At 41.1% G+C, this 27,342-nt stretch overlaps 1 protein-coding gene across 2 annotated transcripts in view; it reads right to left on the minus strand.

Annotated features, from left to right (window-relative positions):
• Positions 1–16,593, minus strand: part of NFE2L2 (NFE2 like bZIP transcription factor 2) — a 33,583-nt gene extending 16,990 nt beyond the window's left edge. The window contains exon 1 of one of the 2 annotated variants that reach the window (XM_012471930.2): positions 16,422–16,593. In XM_012471930.2, the coding sequence (XP_012327353.1) occupies positions 16,422–16,466 (45 nt within the window). In that variant the 5' untranslated portion in view covers positions 16,467–16,593. Of the gene's footprint in view, positions 1–15,299; positions 16,023–16,421 lie in introns of those variants that run through there. The other variant, XM_012471931.3, reaches the window with a different exon arrangement.
• Between the last annotated feature and the right edge of the window lie 10,749 nt (positions 16,594–27,342).

Consider the following 27,342-nt stretch of genomic DNA (forward strand, 5'->3'; position numbering starts at 1 on the left):
GGCATGATCTCAGCTCACAGCAACCTCCGCCTCCCGGGTTCAAGGGTTTCTCCTGCCTCAGCCTCCTGAGTAGCTTGGATTACAGGCATGCACCACCATGCCTGGCTAATTTTGTGTTTTTATTAGAGACGGGGGTTTCTCCATGTTGGTCTGTCAGGCTGGTCTCGAACTCCCAACCTCAGGCGATCCGCCTGCCTTGGCCTCCCAAAGTGCTGGGATTATAGGTATGAGCCATCGCACCCAGCCCCTGTACTCTTTTTTTTTTTTTTTTTAGAGGATTTACCTTCTCCTACCTGAAAGCTCTGAATACTGTGTGGTTCTCTAAGACTGTGCCTTTGCTCAATGCTACAGGAATAAGAGCCTCCTAGTTACTCAGCCCCTTCAGGCAGATCATCTCCCCTGCCCAGCTTCCAGCATTACACTATCAGGAGCAAAACTGGCTCAAAGGTAGTGTGTGCCCCTAAAAACTGCCAAAACAGGCATGGTGGCTCATACCTGTTATCCCAGCACTTTGGGGGACCAAGGTAGGACCACTACTTGAGCCCAGGAGTTTTGAAATCAGCCTGGGCAACCTGGAAGACACAGTCTCTACAAAAAAGAAAAAAAAAATTATCCAGGCATGGTGGCATGCACCTGTGGCCCCAGCTACTCAAGAGGCTGAGGCACAAGGATCCTGGAGCCCAGGAGGTTGGGGCTGGATGTTTCTGCCACTACACTACAGCCTAGGCAACAGAGCAGGACCCAGTCTCCGTAAGTAAAATAAGTAAGTAACTAAATAAGGCATTTTCTTCAGTGTGGGTCTGGTAGAAGTTTAAATTCTTTCAGGCTCTGATGTCTGCTATGTTTCCAATGCCAAGTAAAACCAGGATCCAAAGCGAAGGCTATAAAGCCACTAGATCAAGTCCCCTTCTGGGAGAAGGTCAGTCATTTTATAGTAGCCTTTGGCCTTGGTCTTATCACTTGCAAAAGGCTGGAGTTGGGTTAGGTGACCCCCAAATCTCTTCCTCCAAATGGCTGATTCTATGAAGTACAAATGTAACTCTGAAAATAATGATGAAAAAAATAGGCTATTTTCATATAAGGTAGCACTAACAGAAATATAATACAATACACATGGGTAATTTTGAATTTTTTAGCAGTCTAGCCTCATCAACAAAGAAGAAACCAGTGAATTTAATTTTAACAAGATATTTATTTAACCCAATATATCCCAAATTATTTTAACATGCAACCAAAATAAGAATATTATTAACGAGGTGACAAAACACAATACACCCTACAAGAAACCTGACCCAACATGGTAACATGAAATGTAGTCTTACCAAAACAAGAAACGTATATTTAACAGAATAATATTCTATACTACCTGTTTTAAAATTTACATGAAAATTTAACAAAATTAAAAATTCAGTTCCTTGGTTACATGAGCCAAATTTCAAGCTTGAGGGACAGTGCAGAATAAGCCTACAAAGTGGGTCCTCCACACTCCTTAGGGGTGAATTCCATTGAACCAAACTCTTCTGTTTTGCAAATTACTTCCTAAGGATATACTGAATACCAAGGGAAAATTCGCCCGCCCTTCCAAACTACCTGAGACAGTATTTGCACTCTTAGCAATCATTTGTAAAAACTACCTCAATAACCTGAAAGAGCTGGTGTGAGTCGGAATTACTAGGAGAGCTCATGATGGCTAAATGTATCACTTTGTCCTCTTAAATTTAAAATTCAACAATGTTATGGTACAGATGCTACTCAATTACCATGATTATTGCAAAGGTCATCTGAAGAATGGATAGAAGTGAGGGGCCTTAGGTGCTGGGAGAGTACCACCCGTTCCAACTAAGGACATACATTAACCCTGAGTTCGGAAATTGTATCTCAACTGCTTTCACATGTATGAACCCACTAAATAATTATGTTGGGGCAGTGGTTACCTGGTAAGCCTTCATATTAAGATCTGAGAATGAAAGATCAGTGTCAAGATTCTAAGCCCAGATAAAGACAAGTATGATACAGTCTAACTAGTAACATAACAGCCACCATTTATCTTGTACTTTCTATGTGCTCAACACTCTTCCAAGCACTTGTCCTGTGACCTCCTTCATAAGCACATCAATCCACCCACATAAGTAGTAAGTAGTATGATCACTGCCATTTTTGAGTAAGGAAACAGGGAGGTTAAGGACTTTTGCCTCTCCTCATCTGATAAATGGTGACAGTGAGATCCAACTCAGGTTTATCTTAAAGAACCAGAGTTCCTCTCCAGTCCAGGCTTCCTCGAAGAGGCTGCACATCGCGGTGGGAAGCACTGCAGCTTAGGAAGCCAGGCGGGTGCCAGGTGGGGCCTTTGCTACCTAGCTGTATGGGGTAACTGTGGCCTAGCCCCCTAACTTCCCTGTGTTGTTCCTGCAATAAAAGGCCAAGATAATACCAGTCCTTACAGAAAGTTTTCCATATGAAAAGCAAAGTAAGTAAATGCCCCTTAAAAATATCGGACAACCCAAGGATGAGGTATTAATACTACTAATAAATTCAACTCCTGTTGCAGATGCCAAATGACCATGAGAAGCATCCACGTTTCAGGGTTCTGGGTCTAACCAGTAAATAAAAAGATTGAAGATGAGGCCATTACTTGTTTATGTATCAGCCGTGCATAACAACCACCAAGGGAGTAAAAATGTAAAACATTTGGCTTCATCTCCCTCAAGGGTCTTATTTTCTTTTCCTTCACGCTCTGCCATTTGTTTATGGCCAAATTTACTTAGGGGTAGTTATTACAAAAGAAGTGTCTTAAAGCCTTTAAAGGGTTAAGAGGATGGCAAGAGGACAAGGCCACCTGGGCCAGCTCAGTTCACGTTTGGATTTAGCCTTCCACTGATGCGCTCCCGCTCTCTATAAACTCTGTCCACAGACCTTGCCTGTGGACACTGAGTTTCTAGGCCCAGAACCTGAGAGTAAGAAATGCTGCCACAAGTGAAGGGCTGAGTGTGGAAAGGAACCCTATGAGATGGTTTAACAATCCTCATAAGTACAAGAAATCCAGCGGACAGGCTAGGGGGTCTTCCAGAGAAGCCTGGGCAGCGTGTGGGGCCCGTGCTATTCTAGGGCACATACCAGGCCTTGCTATGGCTTGTTTTTCTGTCTCAGAAGACATCAGTCTCCACAACAACCAGGCTCTCACACAAGGCCAAGAAGACCAAGGAGAATGAGAGGTTTATAGCTAACAGCAAAAAAGGGCATGAGTATTTACGCTGGAATTCAAAGAGGGTTTTTTTTTTTTCAAGAAGAAATGGAATGATAATGATCATAGCCATCATTCACTGAAGGCATGCCATGTGCTATTTCCTGTGCCTAGTTCACTTAGTTCATTCTATGAAGACTATGTAACAGTAATATCAATCGAAAGGTGATGAAACGGAAGCACACCCCATTGTAAAATCTAATGACATAAGCTCTCTTGGCCTCAGTTCTTCACCTATAAAACAGGGAGAACACTCCTCACCTCACAGGTGTAGTAAGGATTGAAAAGGGCAGAAGGGTTTGTCCGAACACTTTGTACCATGCCCAGTGCTGCAGAGTGCAACCAACTTCTGCTGTTGTTACCAACATTGCTAGCTGTCCACATCTGTCTGCTTGGGGCTCACAAGCAAAGCCCATATAGGCGAGCAAAAAGAGGAAATTGTTTTTTCTTTCCTTAGGCAAATATTGCTAATCATTGTAACTGGAAGTCAAGGATCAGACTGTTATAATTTATTGAAAATAGTAAATCCATCTTAGAGAAGGGCAAAAAGACACTCTCTCTGTGCCACCTTGAGGAAGAAGAGAATCCATTCTTTATGCAAAATGGCAACTTCTGGCTGGTTTTTCCTCTCCTTTCCTCCATGAACACACTGGTGGATGAGTTTCTGTGAAAGCACAGGAACAGTGGAGCATGCAAGCTTGAGCATAATCCACTTCCCTCCTTTAAAAAGGAGGCTCTAAAAAGTTCTTACATGTGTAGGAAGGATACAATTTAGAGTTACAATGACAGATCCTCGATATGTGTGCTGATGCCAAGCCAACTAAGCCGTCACAACAATGCTCATACCTTGGTAGGAGCCCGCTCACCATCTCCCTGCCTTCAACCTGTCCATCTTCCACTTCATCTGCCACAATAAACTTCCTATCCACATCCAGCTTATGTGCCTTGCCCTTTCCAGAATCTTCTTCCATGGTTTCCAGATGCCCTGTATAAACTTAAAACAGTGCACATGAGCACTGAAGGCCCTCTACGGCAACGCCCAAGTTAACCTTGTCAGCCCCGTTAGCCCAATATTCTACCATAGTCCAGCTCATACATGTACCATTGTTCACTTCCAGCTGAAGCCTGAATGAAACAAAATCTACCAGCTTAAAAGAAAAGTCTAGTTAAAATGCCAATTCCTCCAGGATATCCTCTCTGAGCACCCCAGTTGGAAGTCACATTTTCTCATCTGCATTGTCACGGCCTTGCCATGTATCACAGACTAGTTTATATTCAATAGCAAGCTCCTAGAGGGCAGTTAATGGACTTACCCCTTCACATTAACTGAGCAACTAGACATCAGAATTATATAAAAGATGAAAATACAGTCACTACTTAGAGGAATTCATATCCTACACAGAGGAGACAGAGGAGGAATTTGGAAAACAAATGTCCCTCAAGAGGGATATGTGCTGCATTATCTTGGAAGATTAAAGCTTCACGCCCTGAAAGTTTCCCAGGGTGTGTAGATACCTATAAAGATTTGTGGAATGAGTAAGTGTATATTCTTTAGACTTACAATGCAGTATTTCATTGTCTACCTAAGATATATGGGGTTAGAATTCAAATTACTTAAGTAATAAAGATATCATATATGACCCAACTATTAGTCATAAAAAATTATTTAATGTCATTCCCATTAACAGTACTTCAATATTATTTTTTGAATATGCTACCGGAAATAAAGTATATCTTAAGAACTGTTAACACTCCTTCAAATAAACAATAAAATAGATTGTAAGAGAACAAATGTGATCATCTTCAAATATCCTTTAAAGAATTTTGCAATATGGACAATATAGCAATCAATCATTCAATTGCTGATTAAGGGAATTTTCTTAGAGGATACTAGCCACTTCCCTCAAGCTGATGGTCAGAAAAAGGACAAGTGGGCAAACTTACTTTCGGCCCCACATTCTAGAATTTTTCTAAAGCCTTACACTATTATATGATCACAACCTATTCAGCTATTCCACAGCTGAACTTTACTGTCTTACCTCAGTGTTCAGACCTCTTCAAAAAGTGCCCAGCAGAAAAGGTGGTTAAGCCCCAGAGAGATATGACATATATGACTTTAACTTCATGTCCTTAAAGATTAAAATAACGACGTTTAGATTATCCTTCTGGAGCCAATTCCTTGCAGCCGTAGGTCTGAGAAATGGCAAATTTCAGCAGTAACAATTACCATATCAAATGCTGCTCTGTGTGAAGGGATCTGGACAAGTCACTCTACCTGAGTAAATAAAATGTACCCAGACTCTACCTTTCTGGAGCTTTCATTACATTCCCTGGCCTCTGTCCCATCTCCCGCTTTAGGTAAGGATAAAAGGTATAAACAGGCTGCCACCTGGAGAGATGGCAGGCTTCCCTTTTCTACAAAAAACAAGGAAATAATATTCTGAGATTTCCTGAGAACAAGCAGTAATGTCCTGGCTTCAAATGGTCTCTAGAAGTCCATGTACCACCGTGGTTCCACTGCGGTGGGTGCACCACCCAGGAGCATTTGGAATTGTATGGAGGTGAAGTGGGGGCTTTCTGGTTGTCACAACAATCCTGTAATGTGGAACAGCACTCCACTCCAAAGAGAAGTCCAGCCCATGCGCCAACAGTGCCCCCACTGGTACTCAGATGAAGAAAAAAGAAAGAAGGGAGGGAAGAAGTAAAACAAGCAGAGAATAGGGATTATGGACAGTCAAAAATCCCAGTTCTGCTACCTGCAAGCAGTGTGCCCTTGGCCAAATGACTTAACTTCTTTGAACAGGTTTCTTTGTCCATTAAATGGCGATAATACCCCCATCTCCACAGATTTATTGTTAGGATCAAGTAAGAGAACATATTTAGGGTTGATGATAGTGCCAGCAGCTTTTCAGAAAATGTATTTCTCTTCCTTTTCTTCCCCATGATATTGCCAGTTCTGTCTGTATTCAGGTGTTTCCTAACTCCAAAGGCGGGTTCTTTTCACACTGTAGGAAGTGAACTGTTAATATGAATCAAGGTGAAAGATGAACTGTTTCCTCAGTCTCCATTATTGCGCAATTTACAGCATAATTGTACTGTTATCAAGTGAACTTTGCAAACCTGTAGCACAGAGCAAGAGCATGCTCCCAGGACCCCAGACTTCCAAGAGTCCTGCAGGGGCAGAAGGGAGGGAGATGAATGAGTTTCTATCTAAGGGAGTCATGTCTACTCGTATCTCTCTGAGGAGGAAAGACTTTACTTCTCAGGATCAATGAGAAGAGATATGAGGTTCCCCCAACTTTTCTTAAGATGCATTCCCCCTCCTTCCTGACCCTACCACCAAGGGGTGGCCCCTGGATCACAGTTTGGAAGTCACTGCCCTAAGGATTTCACTGAACAGGCAGCGTGGTAAAGAAGTTTCTAGCAGAGGGTGAAGTGCTGTCTCTGGAGGATAAGGTACAATCTGCACCCACAGGATGATTCTTACTCTTGGTCCTGGTCTTCGCTTGGGAACCAGCAAAAGAACATGTGGGTTGGTGAGTGGGGGAACTGCTGCTGGCACAAAGTAAACAGGTCGTGTTCCAGTCCATTAGGGTTGATTTTTTTTTTTCTTTTCTTATTGAGACAGGATCTTGCTCTGCTGCTGAGGCTAGAGTACAGTGGCGTGATCATGGCTCACTGCACCTTCGAACTCTTGGGCTCAAGCAATTCTTCCATCTTAGCCTCCCAAGTACCTACAACTATAGGTGTGTACAAACAGACCTGGATAATTTTTTAACTTTCTGAGGAGACAGCGTCTCAATATGTTGCCCAGGCTCGCCTCAAACTCCTGGTCTCTAGTGATCCTCCCACTTCAACTTCCCAAAGCACTGGGATTACAGGTGTGAGCCACTGCACCCGGCCTAGGGTTGTTTTTTCTATGTATACTTTAGTTATATCTCATTGAGAATCATCAAGAATAAAAATAACTCCAAAAATTGGCAAGTTTTCCTATTGCAAGTAAAAAACTCTCATTTCAATACAAAACTCCTAAGAACAAATAAAATTTTAAGAAAAATGAGTTTTTACTTGCAAGAGGAAGTCATTACTAGGATTTTAATGGCTAAAAAAATTTTTTTTTTTTTTTTTTTTTTTAGCTAAATACTCATGGTTCTTCAACACTCTCTAGATATAACAGCAAGACTCCCTGGCCCCACTACTACAAAACAAACAAAAAACAAGTACAGGTCCTTAGTCAGCCCTCAAGCACCTGAAGGCATATAATTCCATCATGTAGCATACCTCTGTGCCTGTCACCTTCACAAGAGGCAACAAAGAACCATAGTCATTCTTCCCTCTCTTCTAATCCCTTAGGCAGGGAATAGGTTGGGCTCTACATCCATGTGCAGTATTATAGTTTTAAGCTGAAGCAGAGCAGACAACAGATTGTCAGGTCTGAAACAAAGCAAAATTCCATGTGCTTCATCAGTGGGTCCCCCACATACACAGTCAATACTGTCCTCATATTAAGATCCTTTCTTTCACACAGACATTGAAGGTACTAATCTACTCTGAATGTCAGCTACATTCTTGCAAAAATAAATAAATAAATAAGGAAAGGACATTTAATGAAAGAAATGCTTTAAGAAAATACAAGAAGTGTATGTTGCATATGGCCTAAATCGTAACTGAAGTCCTTCTATTTTGAGGTACTTTAATCATATTATGTACATCATTCAATACAAAACTCCTAAGAACAAGTAAAATAGCAGAATACCACTTTTTAAATCTTAAAGCAACAAACCACTGATGACTAGAATTAGAAAAGCATGCTTCCAGCAAGGTGACTAAATACACCCCACCAAAGGGGCAACAGTCAAAGACAAGACTGGAATTGGGCCTTGAGAGCTCTGCCTGACAACCTTGTGTGGGGAAGCCATAGTGGACAGTTACCCACTCCCTGTGGGCCTATCCCCACCCTGTCTGTGAGGTGGGTGTATAGGGCTGGGGCTAAGCCAGCTTCAGAAGCCTTCCAACCACCATACCATCAACTCTCTCAAGTGGGACTGCTGTGCTGTGGTGTGCGCACCCACATACAACTTGCCAACAGTTTGGAAGTTAGCCCCAGTTTCCAAATATGTCAACCAAAAAGCCACTATATAGTGGGACTTTATCAGGCAGATACAGAGAACTAAAAAATGAAGTTGCTACAAGTTGCCATAGAGATTGAAAAGTCTTTTGTTATTAACGAAGATAATATGGCCCAGGAACACAGCTTCCTAGAGTAAGACAGTGTTCAGTCCTGACCTCCAGTATCTCCAACACCTATCCCAAGCTTCTGAGCATTCTGTCCTCAGCGCCTGCTCTCACTGCTATTTCCAAATAATCTAGATTGCAAGTTATCACAGGCCACATTCCTGAAAAAACACGGAACAATCCTACTGACCCACTTCAGGGAAGCCCTTTCATAAGAAAGTTACCCAAATCTTCCAGAGGGGTTTAATGAGCTCAAGTTACATATATTTAGTGAGTTTCAAACACTTGTCAGGCATCTTGAAACACATTTCCCAAATTTAGGTGTTAATTGAAGGCTGTGAAGGGCAGTGATCAAAGACAAAAGCACTTGCTTTCATGATTTAAATAAGACATCCTAACCAGATTTTCTAAATCACTATATACTTCAATGGGTACCAAGCATTAAGGTGGGTTCCCTAGGGCAGGGGTCCCCACCTGCAGTCTGTGGACCGGCCAGTGGCCTGTTAGGAACCGGGCTGCACCGCAGGAGGTGAGCAGCAGGTCAGCATTCCTGCCTGAGCTCAGTTAGATCAGCAGCAGCATTAGATTCTCAGAGAAGCCCGAACCCTGTTGTGAACTGAGCATGTAAGGGATCTAGGTTGCCGGCTCCTTATGGGAATCTAATACCTGATGATCTGAGGTGGAACAGTTTCATCCCAAAACCATCCTCTAACCCCTTCTATGGAAAAACTGTCTTCCACAAAACCAGTCCCTGGTGCCAAAAAGGTTGCAGACCGCTGCCCAAGGGCACTGGCTCTCAAACCTGACTGCACATTGGAATCCCCTCAGAAGCTTTAAAAAACAGTGATGTTGGCTGGGCACGGTGGCTCACGCCTGTAATCCCAGCACTTTGGAAGGCTGAGGTAGGTGGATCATGAAGTCAAGAGATCAAGACCATCGTGGCCAACACGGTGAAACCCTGTCTCTACTAAAAATACAAAAATCAGCTGGACGTGGTGGCGTGCGCCTGTAGTCCCAGCTGCTTGGGAGGCTGAGGCAGGAGAATTGCTTGAACCCAAGAGGCAGAGGTTGCAGTGAGCCAACATCACACCACTGCACTCAAGCCTAGCGACAGAGCAAGACTCTGTCTCAAAAAAAAAAAAAAAAAGTGATGCCTGGACCCCAGCCCCAGAAATTTTGATTTTATGAGGGATATGGCCTGGGCATTAGTTTTTAAAATACTGATGGTGAGTCTAACATACAACAGTTTGAAAACCACTGCTGTAAGAAACAAATGGAAATATAAAAAGTGGAAACAACACAAATGATCATCAGCTGGATAAATAAAATGTGGAATAACCACACAATGGAACAGTATGCAGTCACAAAAAGGAATGAAGCTACTGCTATATGTTGCAACATGTTTAAACCTTGAAAACATGATGCTGTGAAAGAAGCCAGCAACAAAACTATAAATGTTGTATGATTCCATTCACATTCTATTACATTTACATGACATGTCCAGAATAGGCAAATCCATAGGTACAGAAAATAACTGAGTAGTTACCAGGGGCCAGGAGAGTTGAGGGGAAATGGGAAGTGACTGCTAATGGATATGGGTTTTTTTTGAGGGTGATGAAAATTTATTACAGTGATGGTTGCATAACCCTATGAATAAACCACTACATGCATAGGGTTGCATAACCCTGAATTGGTTTAAATGGGTGAATTGTATAGTATGTAAATTATATCTTACTTTAAAATACATGTCTATAAATTCTTTTTTTTTTTTTTTTTTTATGATGGGGTTTCAGCATGTTGACCAGGCTGGTCTTGAACTCCTGACCTCAGGTGATCCACCCACCTTGGCCTCCCAAAGTGCTAGGATTACAGGCGTGAGCCACCGCACCCGGCTATGTCTATAAATTCTATGCACAGCTTTCAAGGAGCTTACCATCTACTATAGAGAAAAAATAAAAACAGATACATAGATAAGACAAATATCAAGAAAGATTTAAAATGCTATTAAAGAGAATCACCTAATAGAGAAAGTAAAAACTAAACTCAGGAGGCATCAGAGCCAAAGTGATCCCTATTTTTCTTTTCTTACTCATTCTTCTTCTCTGATTTGAAAAAGCAATAGAGTTTGGATCCCATCAGTTACAGCTGATAATACAAGCCCTAAAGGGTCAGTTCTAACCTTATTTGGAATAGCTATTTAGCATTGTCTTAGAATTTAAAAAAAATTATTCAGAATACAGGCTGTTGATGGACTATAATGACTCTCAAGAGTCAACTATCAACAGGGCCTTTGAAAGATGGACTTGGAGGCCATTTGGAATGGCTATTTAGCATTGCCTTAGAATTAAAAACATATATTCAGAATACAGGCTGTTGATGGTCTGTAATAACTCTCAAGAGTCAATTATCAACAGGGCCTTTGAAAGATGGACTTGGAGGCTGAGCGTAGTGGCTCACGACTGTAATCCCAGCACTTTGGGAGGCCAAGGCAAGTGGATCACCTGAGGTCAAGAGTTCAAGATCAGCCTGGCCAACATAATGAAACCCACTCTACTAAAAATACAAAAATTAGCTGGGCGTGGTGGCACACACCTGTAATCCCAGCTACTCAGGAGGACTGAGGCAGGAGAATCGCTTGAACTCGGGAGGCGGAGGTTGCAGTGAGCCCAGATTGTACCAATCAATGCATTCCAGCCTCGGTGACCAAGCAAGACTCCATCTCAGAAAAAAAAAAGAAAAAGAAAAAAGAAAAAGATGAACTAGGCACTGTAAGTCCTACTTATGCACTGGACTTGTCTTTACTAGTACCAACAGTTTGGACCAAATGAACAAGCTCACATACACAAAAACTTTTAAACACCAGGATTTGCAACACACTGGTATTACAGTACATATGCCATAAAAACAAATGATTAAAAATGCCTGCCCTACTCAAAGTTCTTAATATACTTCATAGTAACAGTTAAAAGGTATTTATTATGGCAGAGGCTGACACATAGAAGGCTCAAACTTTAGGTAGCACAAGATTTTGCTTAACAGTCTTGTTTTGAGATCTGAGGTAGAGTTTGGAATAAGAAAACCATCTGTATTTCTCCAACACTATTTCTGAATGTTAGTATTTAATATCATACACTTGAACATATTTTCGCTTTCATTTCAGAAAACATTACCGGTTGAATAAATCTTGGCCTATACCCTAAAGCCCTCTTAATAAATGTTTGTTGGTGCTTATTTAAAAGCAGGTAGCAGTGACATTTCAATAGCTCCTAGAAATCAGATTATCAAAAAATAAACTCTTGGCCAGGTGCAGTGCCTCACACCTGTAATCCCAGCACTTTGGAAGGCTGAGGCGTGCGGATCATGAGGTCAAGAGATCAAGACCATCCAGGCCAACATGGTGAAACCCCGTCTCTACTAAAAATACAAAAATTAGCTGGGCGTGGTGCCGCACGCCTATAGTCCCAGCTATTCGGGAGGTGGAGGCAGGAGAATGGCTTGAACCCCAGAGGTGGAGGTTGCAGTGAGCCAAGATCATGCCACTGCACTCCAGCCTGGCAACGGAGCCAGACTCCATCTCTACAAATAAATAAATAAACTGTATTCTCTATTTATGGTAAACATCTAATGAATATACATTTCTACAGTCAGAGATGAAGACAAGCAAGTTAAAAATTACATCTAGTAAACTTGTCCTTCTCTACCCTGGTGTGCAACAGATTTCAGTCAATTTTCAGAAAGTGGCTGGACCAGGCACTTACACCCTGAGGCTACCCTGGACCAACTTTTTGGCAAATCATCCATCAGATCTTTTAAGTCCTACAGCACACTTAATTCTGACAAATAAGACAATAATTCCAAAACCAACTTGTTTAACAATAAAGACTAAGAAAGCGTTTAATTTTGAGAGGTACTATTCTCAAAGACTCAAGTAAACTTCGACTAGATAAGACTTGGGCCCTTATGCTTGCTATGGTACAGAAGTGCTGAAACATGAGATTAGGGTTGAATTTGCACCATCAGGTTTCTGCTAGCTGTTTTCAACACAAATTCTCCGCATTCTGCTCTCTTTCCTTCAACCTGGTTTAACCCTGTCACACTCTTCACCATATTCTTACTACCAAACTTATCTTTGAGCACTACTTCAAAACAGAAAGAGCCAATAGAACAGAAGAAATGTAGCAACTAGCAAGGCAAAGGCAAAGGCTTCAGTAGCTAAGAGATTTAATTAAGAAAAAAGGGAAACGATTCCCGAAAAATGTGAGGCAGAATCCTGGACATTGCCAAAGCCCCAGTAATTTTTTTAAAAAATTATTATTAAGAAACAGGCTGGGCGTGGTCGCTCTCGCCTGTAATCCCAGTACTTTGGGAGGCTGAGCCTGCTGGATCACCTCAGGTCAGGGGTTTAAGTCCAGCCCAGTATGGCCAACATGGTGAATCCCCATCTCTACTAAAACCAAAATTAGCCAGGCGTTGTGGTCGGTGCCTATAATCCCAGCTACTTGGGAGGCTGAGGCAGGAGAATCACTTGAACCTGGGAAGTGGAGGCTGCAGTGAGCCAAGATCAGGCCACTGCACTCCAGCCTGGGCAACAGAGCAAGGCTCCGTCTCAAAAAGGAAAAAAAGACAGAAACAGTCCTGCCCCTCTAAATTGAACCCACCAAGGCCTCTGTGTCTTCCTTAAAAGGACCACAGAGGGTAATTCCATTGATGGGTTGTATTCATTCTCCCTATATTTAACAAGGTCCACCTCCTACCTCACATACAGTGATTGTCTTGCTAAATGGAAAAGCTACAGACATTAATCTTTTACATTCCAGCCTCTCCTTCCCCCAGAATAGGCAAATCTCAACTTACCCACTTTTGAAAGTGTGAGCTTTTCTTCCTATTTAAAGTTTAAGGAGTTTTGGTACAGTCTGGAAGTGGTCATTAGGAGCTCTCAGGAGTCAAACCTGTTTGAATGCTACCTTGGCCACTCAATAGTCTGGTCACCTTAGCAGGTCTCGGCCTTTCTCTATGCCTCTTTCCTAACCTAATGCTTGATCTAACTATTCTCCCTGGTTTTCCCAACGTGGAAACCAGGGATAATAGTATTTTCCATGAGGTTACTGTAAAATTATGCATGTGAAGCAATTATGTCTGGCACCCAGGGAAGTGCCCAGTAACTTATTGTTATTAACTTAGTGCCAAATTCTTCCTGCATACTGAAAAGTTAACCCAGGTTCAAGGAACAGTTAAGGAGGAAATACTGATGCAAAACCCCCTTTAAATGTCTTCAGTCAGGACAGAGGAAATTCCCAGAAGAAAAAATATACTTGTTGGGTTCCTTTTTTTCATGCGCTTTGTTAAACATGATTTATCCTCAATAAAAAGAAACATTAAGAAAAATGATATATTTCACTTTCAACTTTTCTGGTAATCCTAAAGACAGAGTCGGTTTTCCCTTCTGCATTGCTTTTAAGGACCCAGGGCAAGAAACAGAGATTTCAAAATGGCCCAAGTTATTTTTAATGCAGAAAAGCCTGATAGGAGTTATGCATTTATCCTTCTACATGCTGCTTCCACAATCTCTCTAGAGATTTTTCATATATCTAAAAAGTCAAGCTGTTCTTTGCTTAACATTCATTCAGGAGATGAGAAGTCTGTCCTATTTTTCTTTTGTTTGACTTAAAAATAATCTTATCGGTGTAGTTCAGTGTCAAGCTCATCCCTCATCTAGGAAAGTGCTTTTATTTCTCCAAGACACCCTTGCAAAGAGTAATGGATGGTTCCTTCCATCTAATGGAGATACTGAATCTAAGGTTCTCCTTACTGACCTGATTATCAACACATCCTCTGCACAGAAGGTGAAAAACTATATCCTACTACACTTCACATCTGGAGAATTTCTTTGACAAAAGGTCAAGAAAATGTTCGACTCTGTTCAAATCTTTATGGATGACAATGACCTAATATGAATCATAAACAAAATCAATTCTAAATTTTCTTGTTCTTCTCAGTTTTAAAACATGCAAGTCGATGTCTGATTACAAAGGTAGGAAAGCAGTTATTTTTATCAAACATAATTAAAAATTACACACTTAAAGCAGTACATATGTTTTACGCATTTTTGTATATGGAGCGTTATATTACACAGCAGAGAAAGAAAAATTTAAAAATAATAGAGAGCTGTAGAGTACAATTCCAGAAATTAGAAAAACCAAAGTTCACTTTTATCATATATCCTTCAGTCAAACAAGCATTCCTATAGATAACTCTTGAACAGCAGCTATTAAATAAATCCGAAAGTACAATTCACTTCTTCACTAGTTGGAACCAGGAGAATACAATTCCAATCAAGACTGGGGAAAAGTTCAAGACAAACAACTTTAAAGGAAAAAAAAGCACAATTAATACATTGTCAATAACTTAATACTTTACAGTAGATCTTTGGAATTAGCCTAAAACTTTACGTTTAACATCATAAACGCATTTACTGTACATCAAGTACACATTTCCTTGAATTCCAATGTTTTTCTTTCCTATAATTTATTTACAAAGGAAATTAGAAATATAAATATCTACTTTTAAAGTTTCTACAAAGGATGAGCTGAAACTTTTTTTCACTTTTGTAACAATTTACAGAAACTAGCAAGTATTATGAAACGCAAGTGTTCCACTCTCCGCCCCTGCAGTAGAGGGGGAACATGTTAAGAAACTGAAGCAAATTCTCAACTGAAAAGGAAAAATATATAAAGCACTCAGGGGAAAAATAATAGTTGAAAGCAAAAAACTTAGTAACAGATTAAAAGCAATAAAAATTCTAATCTACACTCGCAACTCTTACCCTTGACAGCACAGAAGAGAATATCCTGTCTTACACATTTTGGAATTGCAATTCTGAAACGCTAAATCCAAAGACAAAGCTGCTCTGGGGAAAATAACAATTGCGCAACAGATCAACAGCTCCAACTTGTCCCTTGGCCCTGGCGCGGCGAGGTTTGCACGCTATAAAGCAGGAAAGGGCCAACCGAGGGCTGCCGTGACGGCCAACCGGCCGCTGTCACGGAGGCCAAGGCCACGCAGGTGCGCGCCACCAGGGGGCACCGCGTCCGAATTAGAAGCCCCGGGCGCCGCCGACTCCGGCTCGAGTCCGCTGCCCTCGCCCGCATTTCCCGCGGCGTTGCGAGGGGCCAGCTCCGGGTGCCCGAGCCCGAACCCCTCGAGGGCCAAGAAAGTGCGCGGGGCCGGGCTCACTCGCCGCACGTCGGGGCTTCTGAGCCCGCTGGGCACTTCAAGCGCTCATCCCTCGTCCCGGGGACTGAGCTTTCAGGAAAGCTCAAGGCTGCCAGAGAGTGATCCGACGATGGATGACTTCGCAAAGCAGCGCCCACAGACGGCCCAACGGGGTGAGCGCGCCGCAGCCCGCACACACGGAGGTCCTGGGGCACGGCGAAGGGGCTGCGGGTCCCAGCCCAAAGGCGACCTCAGCTCCCCCGAGAGCGGCCCCGTGACTAGGCACATTTTTGCCGGCTCCGAGGCGGGGGAGCCGCGCAGCCCCGGAAGGGCCGGGCCGCGCCGGCTCAGACCGCCAGCGTCCGCCCCCTCCTACCCGCCGCCCGCGGGGCCGCTTAAACTTCGGGGCTTCGGAGTCCCAGCTCTGGGGACCCGGGACGCGGCCGGATTCGCCCCCACGTGCCACGCGCGCGGGCTCAATCCCCAGACCTTCCCGCAACTCCCCACCCAGCCTTCCTCGGACTAGTGGTCGGTCAGACCACCCGGCCGCGCCCCCGCTGCCCCTCCCCGCCCGGCCCCAGCGCAAGCGCGGCGGCTCCAGCCAGCGCTGCGGTCTTGGCTCTGGCCAGACGAGGGGGAAGTCGGCTGCGGCTGTCTCTCCCAGGCCGCGGCTCCCTAGCTCCCCCGCCCCCGTCCTGGCACCACCGCAGGGCCCAGAGGATCGAGGCAGCACCTGCTGGGACGGGAGTCCCGGCGGCGGCAGCTCCAAGTCCATCATGCTGAGCTGGGGACCGTGCGTTGGGGCTCCCCGACGGCTGCCCTGTTCCGGCTGCCGAGGTGCGGCGCGGACAGGGCCGTTCTGGTGGCAGCAGCGGCGGTGGCTCCTCCGGGCTCCGCGGCACTCGCTGCTTGGCTACGCGGCCCGAGTAGCCGGCGGGCCTCTGCCCCGCTCCGCCTCCCGCCCCACAAGGGCGGGGCAAGAGCCTGGGCCCTTCCTTCCCCTGCCAGCCGCGCGAGCTGCACTTCCGAAAATCCCCCACCCGCGCCGGGGCTGACGCAAGAAGCTCGCGGTCCGGGGGTGGGAAGGGACTGGCAGCTGGGGTCCCAGCAGGCGGGGGACAGAGAGGAGGCCTCCGTTAGCGCCCCGGTGTCGGCGTTCAGTTTGCCCTCCCCAGCAAATAAGGGCAGCGCTCTCGCCCGGGAGATTAAGAGTTGTTTGCGAAGGTCGCTAGAGTTCGGGCGCTTTCAAACAGTTTAAACAGTTGGAACAAACACACCCGGAGCCGCGGAAAGGCGTTGGTGTAGGAGCTGCGCCTCCCTGATTTGGAGTTGCAGAACCTTGCCCCGCTTTATCTCACTCCACCGCCCGAGAATGGCGCCAGCCGGGGTGGGGGCTAAAGGTTTGGATCCAGGCCGTGCCACCGCCAGCTGCCCTCCCGCCCTTGCTCCCCTCCCGGTCTGGGGCCAGTGGGTCTGTAATGTGGACTGCGCCGGGAGCTCCTGTTTGTGGTCACCCTGAACGTCCTCCTCTATACTCCCACGTGTCTCCATTCTCCTAAGCCCAAGTCGTCAAGGGCAAACGGAGAAGTCCCTTTAGGTCGGAGAGTGGTCAATATTGCCCACCCAGAGCTGGGAGAAAAACGAGAACCCCAAGAGAAACTCTTCCCACCAAAGCGCAGCCACCACGCCACAGATGGTGCCCTTCAACAGTGTGTAATACCACAACATGCTATAATCGTTTAATCTTTACAAATTTCTTTTTCACGTACTCACAAAATAGTACAAATTAAACAAGTTACAAAAAGGTCTGCATAGTACTGACTCGTTTTATAAAAACATGTGCCTAGAAAAAAATTGAAGGATAGTTACCAATATATTAAATGTTGTGGAATCAACGATTTTTATCTTTCTCCTTGGTACTACAAGTATGCTTTAAATCTGCAATGCATATGTATTGTCTTACATTAAAACAATTATTTTTTTAAAATTGCCCACAGAAAACTTCAAGTATTTGAAACTAGGAAAATTGTGAACTCTTATAAGGGTTCAAAGAAGATAGATAAATGGTTTTGTTTTGTTTTTTTCTTTCCTCTTACGCATTTACAGTCTTTCTAACTCTTTAACAAGACTGATTTTCAGTTCTAGCTTCCTGGAATTATTCAAAACGAGGTGAAGTAGATAATACTGGCAGTGGTTTTATTATTTCATTCAAAAACCACACACACACCCCCCTGTCTATAGCGATCAACGCCCAAAAAACTGCAGAGCTTACTTTCCCTAGGTTGCGTAATTTGACACTCCCAGGATTTATGTGTAAATTTGTATGTTCAGATATTCCTTAAGATAAGTAAAACCTAAATTAATTACTTGTAATTGAAGCAAGTTTCTTCAACTCCTATTAATGCCTTTCAGCTGTTATGCGAAAACACTGCAATATGATCTGCACAATGAAAACAAGTTAGGAGAAATTGTTTGCAAAGGATCTCCACATGAAAGATGCAGAGATATAATAATAAAACATTTCTGGGTCCAATAAGAAGACAAGAGTAAATTGTTAACAATTGAAGTTACTTATTAAAATTACGACATCGAAGGTAGACAATGAGCCTAGTAGGTAGTAGACACCAAAGTCATATGACATGGTTACTGCTCTGAAGGAGTTTATAAAGTATTTGGTATTTCCTTGTTAAGCCACAAAATTTCCATTGAGTTTAGACTGAATGAAATAACCTTTACTTTTCCAGTTCTGCAATTTGCCGAGAGTATGTTATTTCAGGCACCTGCAGAGCACATATTTTCAAAGGGAGGGGAGCAATACGATAAGAGTTTGAGCATGTTTAAGAAAAGCAAACACTAAGGAAAAGCTGTTAGGCATTGCACCGTGGTTCAGACAAATAAAGGGAATCCCATTCTCAAGACCACCCATGTCAAGGAGGTGCCAAGTCTTGGCAGACTCTGGAATGTGATTGTCTTCATATGAGAGCCTGAGCCCTTGCTTTCCCCTCCAATCTGCCTATTGTGTTAGGAGAGTACAGATACTGCATGTTGAGACACTCCAGAGGAGCAAGAAAGAGGAAATGCTGGGTTTTCTCTCCTGTCTTGCTGCCATAGGATCCTTTTTCTTAATTGTTCTTCATGTTGGAGCCAGAAAATATTCAGAATCTTTTAGAATTGTAGTTGAAATTCTACTTTGTCCAGCATCAAGTATAGAAAGCTTCTAAAGATGGCACCCAGTAAATCACCCCTCTGATACTGAGGCATTTGTCTAGTCCCCCCATATGGAACCAAGCAAGGCTGGCCCTGCAACTTGCTTTAAGTTATGGAAGGAGGCCAGTAGTGACTTTATGTCAGGTCTTCACCTAAGCTTGAAAAAGGCCTGACAGCTTTTAATTATATACTCTTGGAAGTCAGCCATCATGCTAAGAGGTCTGACTACCTTGATGGAAAGAGAGGCCATGGGAAAAGTGATAGAAGATGAAACTCTAAATGGAGAGAGAGAGAGACTATGTGAACCGGCACACCAGGGTGAATGAAGAAGCCATCTTGGACCTTCAAGCCCACCTAGTCAAGTCCCCAGAGAACTCCAGTCCCAGCTGCTATATGACTGCAGTCACATACAAGAGACTGTAAGCAAGACCAGCAGAAGACTGCCTTGCTAAGCCGAGTCAACATGAAGAACTGTGAGAAATTATAATAAATTGCTTTCAGCCCTAAATTTGGGGGTGGTTTGTTTCATAGCAATTGATAACCAAAACAGCATACTCTATGTTGACTATCAAAGGCAGGGTTCCCCTGGCTGCTTTTTGTTTGTTAACCAACATTGAGAACACAAACAGCGAGATAGTACTTTCTGATTTAATAAAGACTCAGACTCTCAGAAAGAAATTGACTTCTTAGGAATGAGGAAGCTGTCTTTCCCATAATATATGCTTGTTGTTACATACAAAGTAAAAGACCTCATCACACGATACATCAGTTTCATTTTATTAGCTAGATGATGGTGAGATAGTCTCCTTATCAAAATACATTTCAGGAACAGATATTTCATCAATGAAGTAGATGGAGGTATAAATGCATTCAGAGGTTCTGACCTTGATATGACCTCATTTGTACCAGTTATGTAAGATACTTACTGAATATCTGCTTAGGGAGTTTGAACTTGAGGAGCAACCTGCCCAGTGAATAAACTAAACTCCAGTGTATGCTGGGCGTGGTGGCTCACGCCTGTAATCCCAACACTTTGGATCACCTGATTTTGGGAGTTTGAGAGCAGCCTGACCAACAAGGAGAAACCCAGTCTCTACTTAAAGAACAAAATTAGCTGGGCATGGTGGCACATGCCTGTAATCCTAGCTACTCAGGAGGCTGAGGCAGGAGTATCACTTGAACCTGGAAGACAGAGGTTGCGGTGAGCAGAGATCGAGCCATTGCACTCCAGCCTGGGCAACAAGGGTGAAACTCCATCTCAAAAAAATTAAAAAACAAAAAATAAACTCCAGTATAGCAGTGTTCAAAATAATTGGTGTAATAATTGCAAAACAGACTCATATCCTTGGTTCCCTGGAGTGTACACCTCACTGTGCAAACTACTGGTACAATAAGCTGTACATATCCAAAACCTGTTGAGTAGCTGGGACAACAAGCATGCTCCACCATGCCCAGCTAATTTTAACATTTTTTTGTGGAGGGGGCGGTCTCACTGTGTTGCCCAGGCTGGTCTCAAACTCCTGGCCTCAAGCAGTCCTCCTGCCTCACCCTCCCCAAATGCCGGGATTATAGGCATGAGCCACTGTGACTGGCCAACATACATTACTTTTATAACAGGAAGAAAAAGGGTGGGAGTGGGAGGTGGGAGTGAGGAAAGAACGCTTGCTTTTCTCCCATGCCACTGGATGTGTTATATTTTCAAATTGAATTTTAGCCACAAGCTTTGTAATCTTTCCATTTTTTATTTATTTGAGTGGAGCCTGGAGAATTTGACCACATCTTTAAGTGTGGTTGTGGTAAGGTTCTAAAGATCCTTTCTCTTTCAATTTACTGCTATATTTGCAAAGTTTAACTCAGCAGAACAGGAGTTACTAAAGATAAAATTTTATGAATAGAAGTTAAGAACTGCAGCCTCTCAGTAGTATGCAAAGTGGCCCATACATAACATTGCTTTGTGAGGAAAATAAAATGCAGAAAAATATTATGCCTGAAGCTATGCCTTCAAGGCCAGTTCTCAAATATTAATAATGGGAGTAGAATATCAGATAACTTTCATTTCCATCTTTGTATTTTTCTGTATTTTTAAATCTTTACAGAAAGCATTTTTAGAATTAAGGGATAAAAGCAAACTATTTCCACATTGAACAAACAAAAAGCAGACTACAATGAATGGAAGAGCAGAGCATCGTCATAAAAAGGCCTTACAGACAGTCTATAACATTCTTGGAGGTTGGAAAATAAAAAATGGAAATGAGATTTGTCTTCTGGGACTTCCTATTCCATGGACTCTCATTTTGCCCTTTGAGTAATATTAGAATTAAAAGAAATCTTAGACATCTTCTGGCCCAGAGATGGGAAGTAAATTTCACTTTGATTGCCAATTCTGATTCATCGGTAGTGGCTGCCTACAATGCTTTGCTGAAAGGTGTTCAGAAACAGCTTCCCAATTTGGTAGAAAAAGTTCAATGACTGATTAACAATGTCTGCCATGGGAACAGAATTATGAGAGTGGTGGCACATATCAGGTATGTTTCTTTTCTGATATAGTCCAAACTCCTACTTTTACATTTGAGGAAACTGAAGAGTGAAGTGGTTACTAATGACCACAGAGGTAATGACTGGCAGAACAAGAAATAGATTAACATTTGCTGACTCCTGGTATTATGTTCTTCACATACAATAAATTGACTTGGACTTTTAAAGGCAAATCTAGTACTGGGCCAGACTAAAGGGTGAGTTGTAAATTTAATTGACATGTTAGTACATTATTTTTGGAGGAGATTAATAATACAGTTTATTAATGATAATAATTATTGCATATATTTTATAAACACTCCCTACAAATCAGGAAAATGCGATTAGGCCCAATATTACAAATCAGAGGTGACAAAGCAATTAAGCGACTTGCTCAAAACTCAAGGAAATGGTTATCTGATGGTGGCCCAGTCTTCGTCTATTCTAGCTCAGGTCTCTGTAGAGTCTCTTGGCTTGTGCTGTATTTACTGAGAGTACTCACAGCAAAGCTCCCTAAAGATTACATTTTTCCACAATTTTGTTTAATTAATTCCCCATAGACAAAACGATAAAGTATTTTTCACTAGACAGAAAACTTGCAAACAAATAGGAGAACAGGATTTCTACATTTAAGAACTTCAGTGTGAAGGGTAGGGAGAAAGTAAATGGGCTGTTTGCAACTTTAGCCTCTCTACCCACTGGCATGTTTCTCATTTTTCTTTTTTAATGAAAAGATCTAAGAGCAAGAATCAAAGTGTACTGACAACACTATAAGGTATTGAAACCCTTGCACTTCTTCTAGGAAATTAAATTCCTCTAATTGTATGCTCCTAAAAGGGCTAACATGCAGGTAACTTTAATGTCACTTTAGAACTATCCCTTCTGTAAGATTCAGGTAACTTATTCATCACGTTTTCTTTCTCCTGATGAAACATAGAATATTTCAGTCTTTGGAGTTCATAAACTTTCAACCATTTGTAATGGTGAATGTATGAATTCACTTGCCTTTTCCCCTGCTAACAGTTCTTATGCGCTTACTATGCATAATAACCTGAATGTTTAGATTCTTTGTTTCTTTACAACATATTAGGGATATGGAAAGCAATAACAACACAACAAAAACAACAAATATTTATTGAGTGCTAAATATGGGCCATGTACTTTATATGGGTTATATCATTTAATCCTCTCAGGAAACCAAAGACATAGGTCCTTTACTGTCCCATTTTAGAAATGAGGAAACTGAGGCCTGGAGAGGCAAGATAATTTTATCTACGGTCAAGCAGTTAGTAAGTAGCTGAACAAGTCACTGACTCTAAAGTTCTTAAGCATGAAGACATGCTGCCTCTCATGCAGGGTGAAAAAATTGTAAGGGTTCATTAGGCAATATGGGTAGAAATGTTTTCTGAAGCGTTTCACCATAAACTATCCAAGCAATTTGTTTTTCATTTTTAAAAAAACAGTTAAATACTTAATGAGAGAGTTTGAGGGAAGACCCAGTCAAGTTAAACATGGATTCTACCCTGAAGATCCTTACAGTCCAGTAATAAAACATCACACTTGCCCATAGCCAGGAAGTAGCTGATGATGCAAAGGAGGCAGGTGGTTGATGTATCCAACCTGTTGGCTGAGGTCAGAGGTTTCTCTTTTCATTTTCTGCAAAATCCACATAATATTTTAAAAACAGCTTTAATGAGGTTTAATTGATATGAAATAAATTACATATATATAAAGTACACAATTTGATAAGTACACACACACAATTGTAGTTATAAGTTGCATTTTCCTGATGACTAAAGATGTTGACTACCTTGTCATGGCACTGTGGTTTTAATATATAAAGTAATATTTTCTATACATTGACTGAGAGGAAGGTGTGCATCCCTAAAATATGCTTTGTTGTTAGAAACTTTGCTGGTTACATGATCAAAGAGAGTTATGGTGAAACAATATTATTAACTATTGATACAATGACACAAAATTCCAGAAAATAGAAAATAAGCAACTTAATACAAACTTGAGTTCTTACAAAAGGAAATTACAAAATACCAAGATTTTACTTTCCACTGGTGCCTCAGAATTTCCTCTGCTACCACGTATTAGGTGGACCTACTTGTATTTTCTGAACTGCATTGAGATGCAACAACTATTACCCGTTTCCTTCTTTTTCTTGACTGTTAAAATCCCCCTAAAATCCTAGATGACACTGTAAACAAAACAATTTAAATCAAACTGGTTAAAATATCTATTATCTATCCTAATAAGGTCACTGTAGTTTATTTATTTAAAAAAAGCTCTAAATACTGAATAAATAGATATTTTGTGACACTATGGATTCATAAGCTAGAGGGAGATTTTTTTGTATACTATATATGGAGACATTCCTTGCTAAAGTTTGCCCAGTCCAGACTCCTGGGAAAGTAAGTACCGTATTAACAGGAAATACATCTTTTCAGTTGCCCACTCTGATTGGAAGATCAGATAATACCAACACTTGATCTCTTTATAATCAATTCAATTTAATTTAAAAACACTGTTGTGTACTGTGTGAAGTGCCTCAGGTAAAACTTGAGTTTATTGAGCACTATGTACAAAGCTCTCCTTCCAAACACCTTATATGTGTTATTACTAATACTTGCAATAACTGTTTTACAGGTGATTAAGCTGAGTTCAATCTGATTCAGTAACTTAGCCAAGATTCCATGATAGAGCTCTTGTGAAATTCTAGATTTGGCTGTTTCAAAACCTTTGCTCTTTTCACTGGGCTAGGCCCCAAGATTCCTCCCAATGCTTTGTGAATAATTAAACATTGTAGGGATCATGATCTATAGGATAATATTTGCCATAGACCTCATTTAATTGTATGACATTATTTGAAGGGTGAAGTATAATTTTATGCAACTGGGATATCATAAAGCTGTATAAGCTGTGCCATAATTTTCATGTTGGAATTCAATTTAAGATTTCCTTGTATTTGTTTTTGCTTTCTTGATTGAGGCTTACTAACCCTCTGTCCTTGATCCAATCTGTAAATACATAAAACAGAAAGTGTGAGAGCCCCTAGAAACCTCTGATTGCTAGTGTCTCATTGGAAGAATATTACTCTTAGATTTTGTAGTCTGATTCTGTAGTCCAAGGTCTTCAAAGCTGACAGTCAGTACTAGGTTCTATCAAATTATCATATTCAACTCAAATTATCTCTTTTAGTACAGATCACCTTCATAATTTCAAATATGTGTACCCTGCTCTAAGTGAGCTATGCATTATCATTCACTACAGAGTGAATGCCTTGTTTTTCAGAAGGTTTATGTAGAAAGAGTGTGTTAGGAGGAGAGTCACACCAATGTCATACCAATGTGACCCTCCTGAAGAAGACAGATCAAGTATCTTTAAAAAAACCATAATAATACAATATAAAAATATGATGGTATCTTTAAAGATATAATAGACTCGATATGGATATTCAAAAGATATATAGTAAAGCAGTTTAAATGAACAAAAGATAAGGCTATAGGAAGGTTTGATGATAGAAGGTAAAGAAATACAATCGAAATAGCAGTAACTTCACTTATATATTGATCATTTTAATGTACAGTATTGTAATGATGGAAACGGACAGTAACCCAGTATCATTTCATGGTCTTATGAACCTCAGTAACACATTGTGTATACAGTTACAGTATGCTTTTCTCTACGAAATTATCTGAGAAGCAGCTGAGGTTTTAACGAATGACAATCATGTAATTAATACAAATTACAATTTCTCTAGCCTACATTTCTACAAATCCTGCTGTTTACTATTGTGTAGAGAATGTAAGTGCGAGACAGGCAGATCTGAGTTTAGATACTAGCTGTGAGAGCCTGAGAAAGTCACTAACCCAAAAGTTTCCCAGTCTGTAAAATGAGGGTTGTTGTGAGGCCAGCTGGCATAATGTATTTATTCATGAAGATGAAGAGCAGTTAGATCCTCTGAAATAATCATCTGAAAACAAAAAATGACTATGTGAAACAACATTGATGGAACAATAGACCACTGCCAATCCACAAATATAAAATATTTAGTTATTTTTATAAATGTATGATATTTGACATAATGTAAAGTTCCTGTCTGAACTTGAGAAAGCTAGAGATTCTTCAATATAAAAATAAAGGAATTGACTTAGACTTAAATTCAAGAGCCAGAGATGGAGCTATTCATCTTCTTATCTCTGTTCCTTTTTACTCTACCTGCTATATGGAGATACTCAGTCAATGTTCCTTAATTGAATGAACAATTGCTTGAGTAAACTTATTGATTTCTAAGGTTTGTTCTAACATCAACAGACTGTTTTTATAAGATGATGGGAAAGAGTGTGTTGTATAAACACTGTTTTGTTGTGTTAGGGCACATGTATTAAAATATCAGCTGCTGGTTTGGCAAGAGACCTTGGTATTTATATTAGAATGGGAAGGCTGTATATTTCATTTTGTATATATTTTGTTAATAAATATTTATAACATTCATATTCTACTTATCAAGGAATTTTCTGAGGCAAAGGAGCAGGATTGTGAGGAGGTCTCAGTAATGTGAGACTTGCTTTATTGCCCTATTGGACTAGCAGTCTCCATCTAGAATATATTTTTAATAAGAGCAGTGGAAAATCAAGAATAATTCTTAGTGTTCTTTGGGACTCTATGTTTGTAACTTAGGAGCCCTAACTGGCTGAATTCTGTGGTACTATTGCCAAGAATTTGCAGATTGCGCGAGCATTTCATTTACTAAAATGTTAATGTCTTAATTTGAAATCTACCATAATACTTAATTCAGTAGAGTTAATGGCCTCTACCATTCACTTTTAAAATTCCATTCACTTTTAAAATTCAAAATTATTTTCTAACTTCTTATTTTACATATAACTGAACTCCCGGAGGATTGGGTGTGCTATGTAAACCCAGCTGCTCACTGTGGGCCTGCGGTAGGAGATCAACATTGATCTCAGCTGCTTATATGTGGTCTAAGTGGATTTGGCAGTGCCAGGACAACATGACTGCCACGATCCAGAAACTAATGCTTTCCTTGCCTAATAAATAATTTTTTGAAGTCTCCTGTTTCTCAATGACTAAATCCTGTAAGGTATATAAAAGACTATTCATATTGGTTTTCTCTGAGTGGCTGGTTTAAGGATAGGGGAACATTACTTCTTACCTTACATGTTTCTGTATTGTTTGATTTTTTTAATAAGCACTTTTTATATATCTAATATTTAATCCTTATGATTTGAATATTTAAAAAATAGAAAAGTAAAAAGTTAATTTTCCTACTCTATCTCCCATTCACTAAATCTCCTCACTTTTTCACCCCCAAAAGATATATCTATATAAGCAAATATATACTCTCTATATACGAAATATTATCATATAATACTGTAATATATACTCATGTATATATATAAGCAAATATATGCTCTATTTTTTCATTTTTTACACAAAAGGTAGCAAATAGTGCATATGGTTCTACATCTTGTGGTTTTCATTAAAAATGTCTTGGAGGTCTGCACTTTTGTTAATAATATACTATGTGGTGCATTCTCATTCTCTATGTATTTCTTTCTAACCGCTGAATAATATTCAATTACATGGATGCATCATGATTTATTTAACTAGTTTCATATTGATGAATACTGGATTGTTTCTAATCTTGTTATTACATGTAATGCTGCAATAAGTAACCCTGACCTAGGTTATTTTTTAATGATTATTTTTATTTTATTATTATTATTTTTTGGAGACCCAGTTTCACTCTGTCACCCAGGCTGGAGTGCAATGGTGTGATCTCAGCTCACCACAACCTCCACCTCCTCAGTTTAAGTGATTCTCATGCTTCAGCCTCCTGAGTAGCCGGGAATACAGGGGTGCGCCACCACATCTGGCTAATTTTTGTATTATTAGTAGAG

Source organism: Aotus nancymaae, unplaced genomic scaffold, assembly GCF_030222135.1.
Source record: "Aotus nancymaae isolate 86718 unplaced genomic scaffold, 86718_ANA_hifiasm-v0.15.2.pri h1tg000008l, whole genome shotgun sequence".
In the NCBI taxonomy this organism is placed as follows: domain Eukaryota; kingdom Metazoa; phylum Chordata; class Mammalia; order Primates; family Aotidae; genus Aotus; species Aotus nancymaae.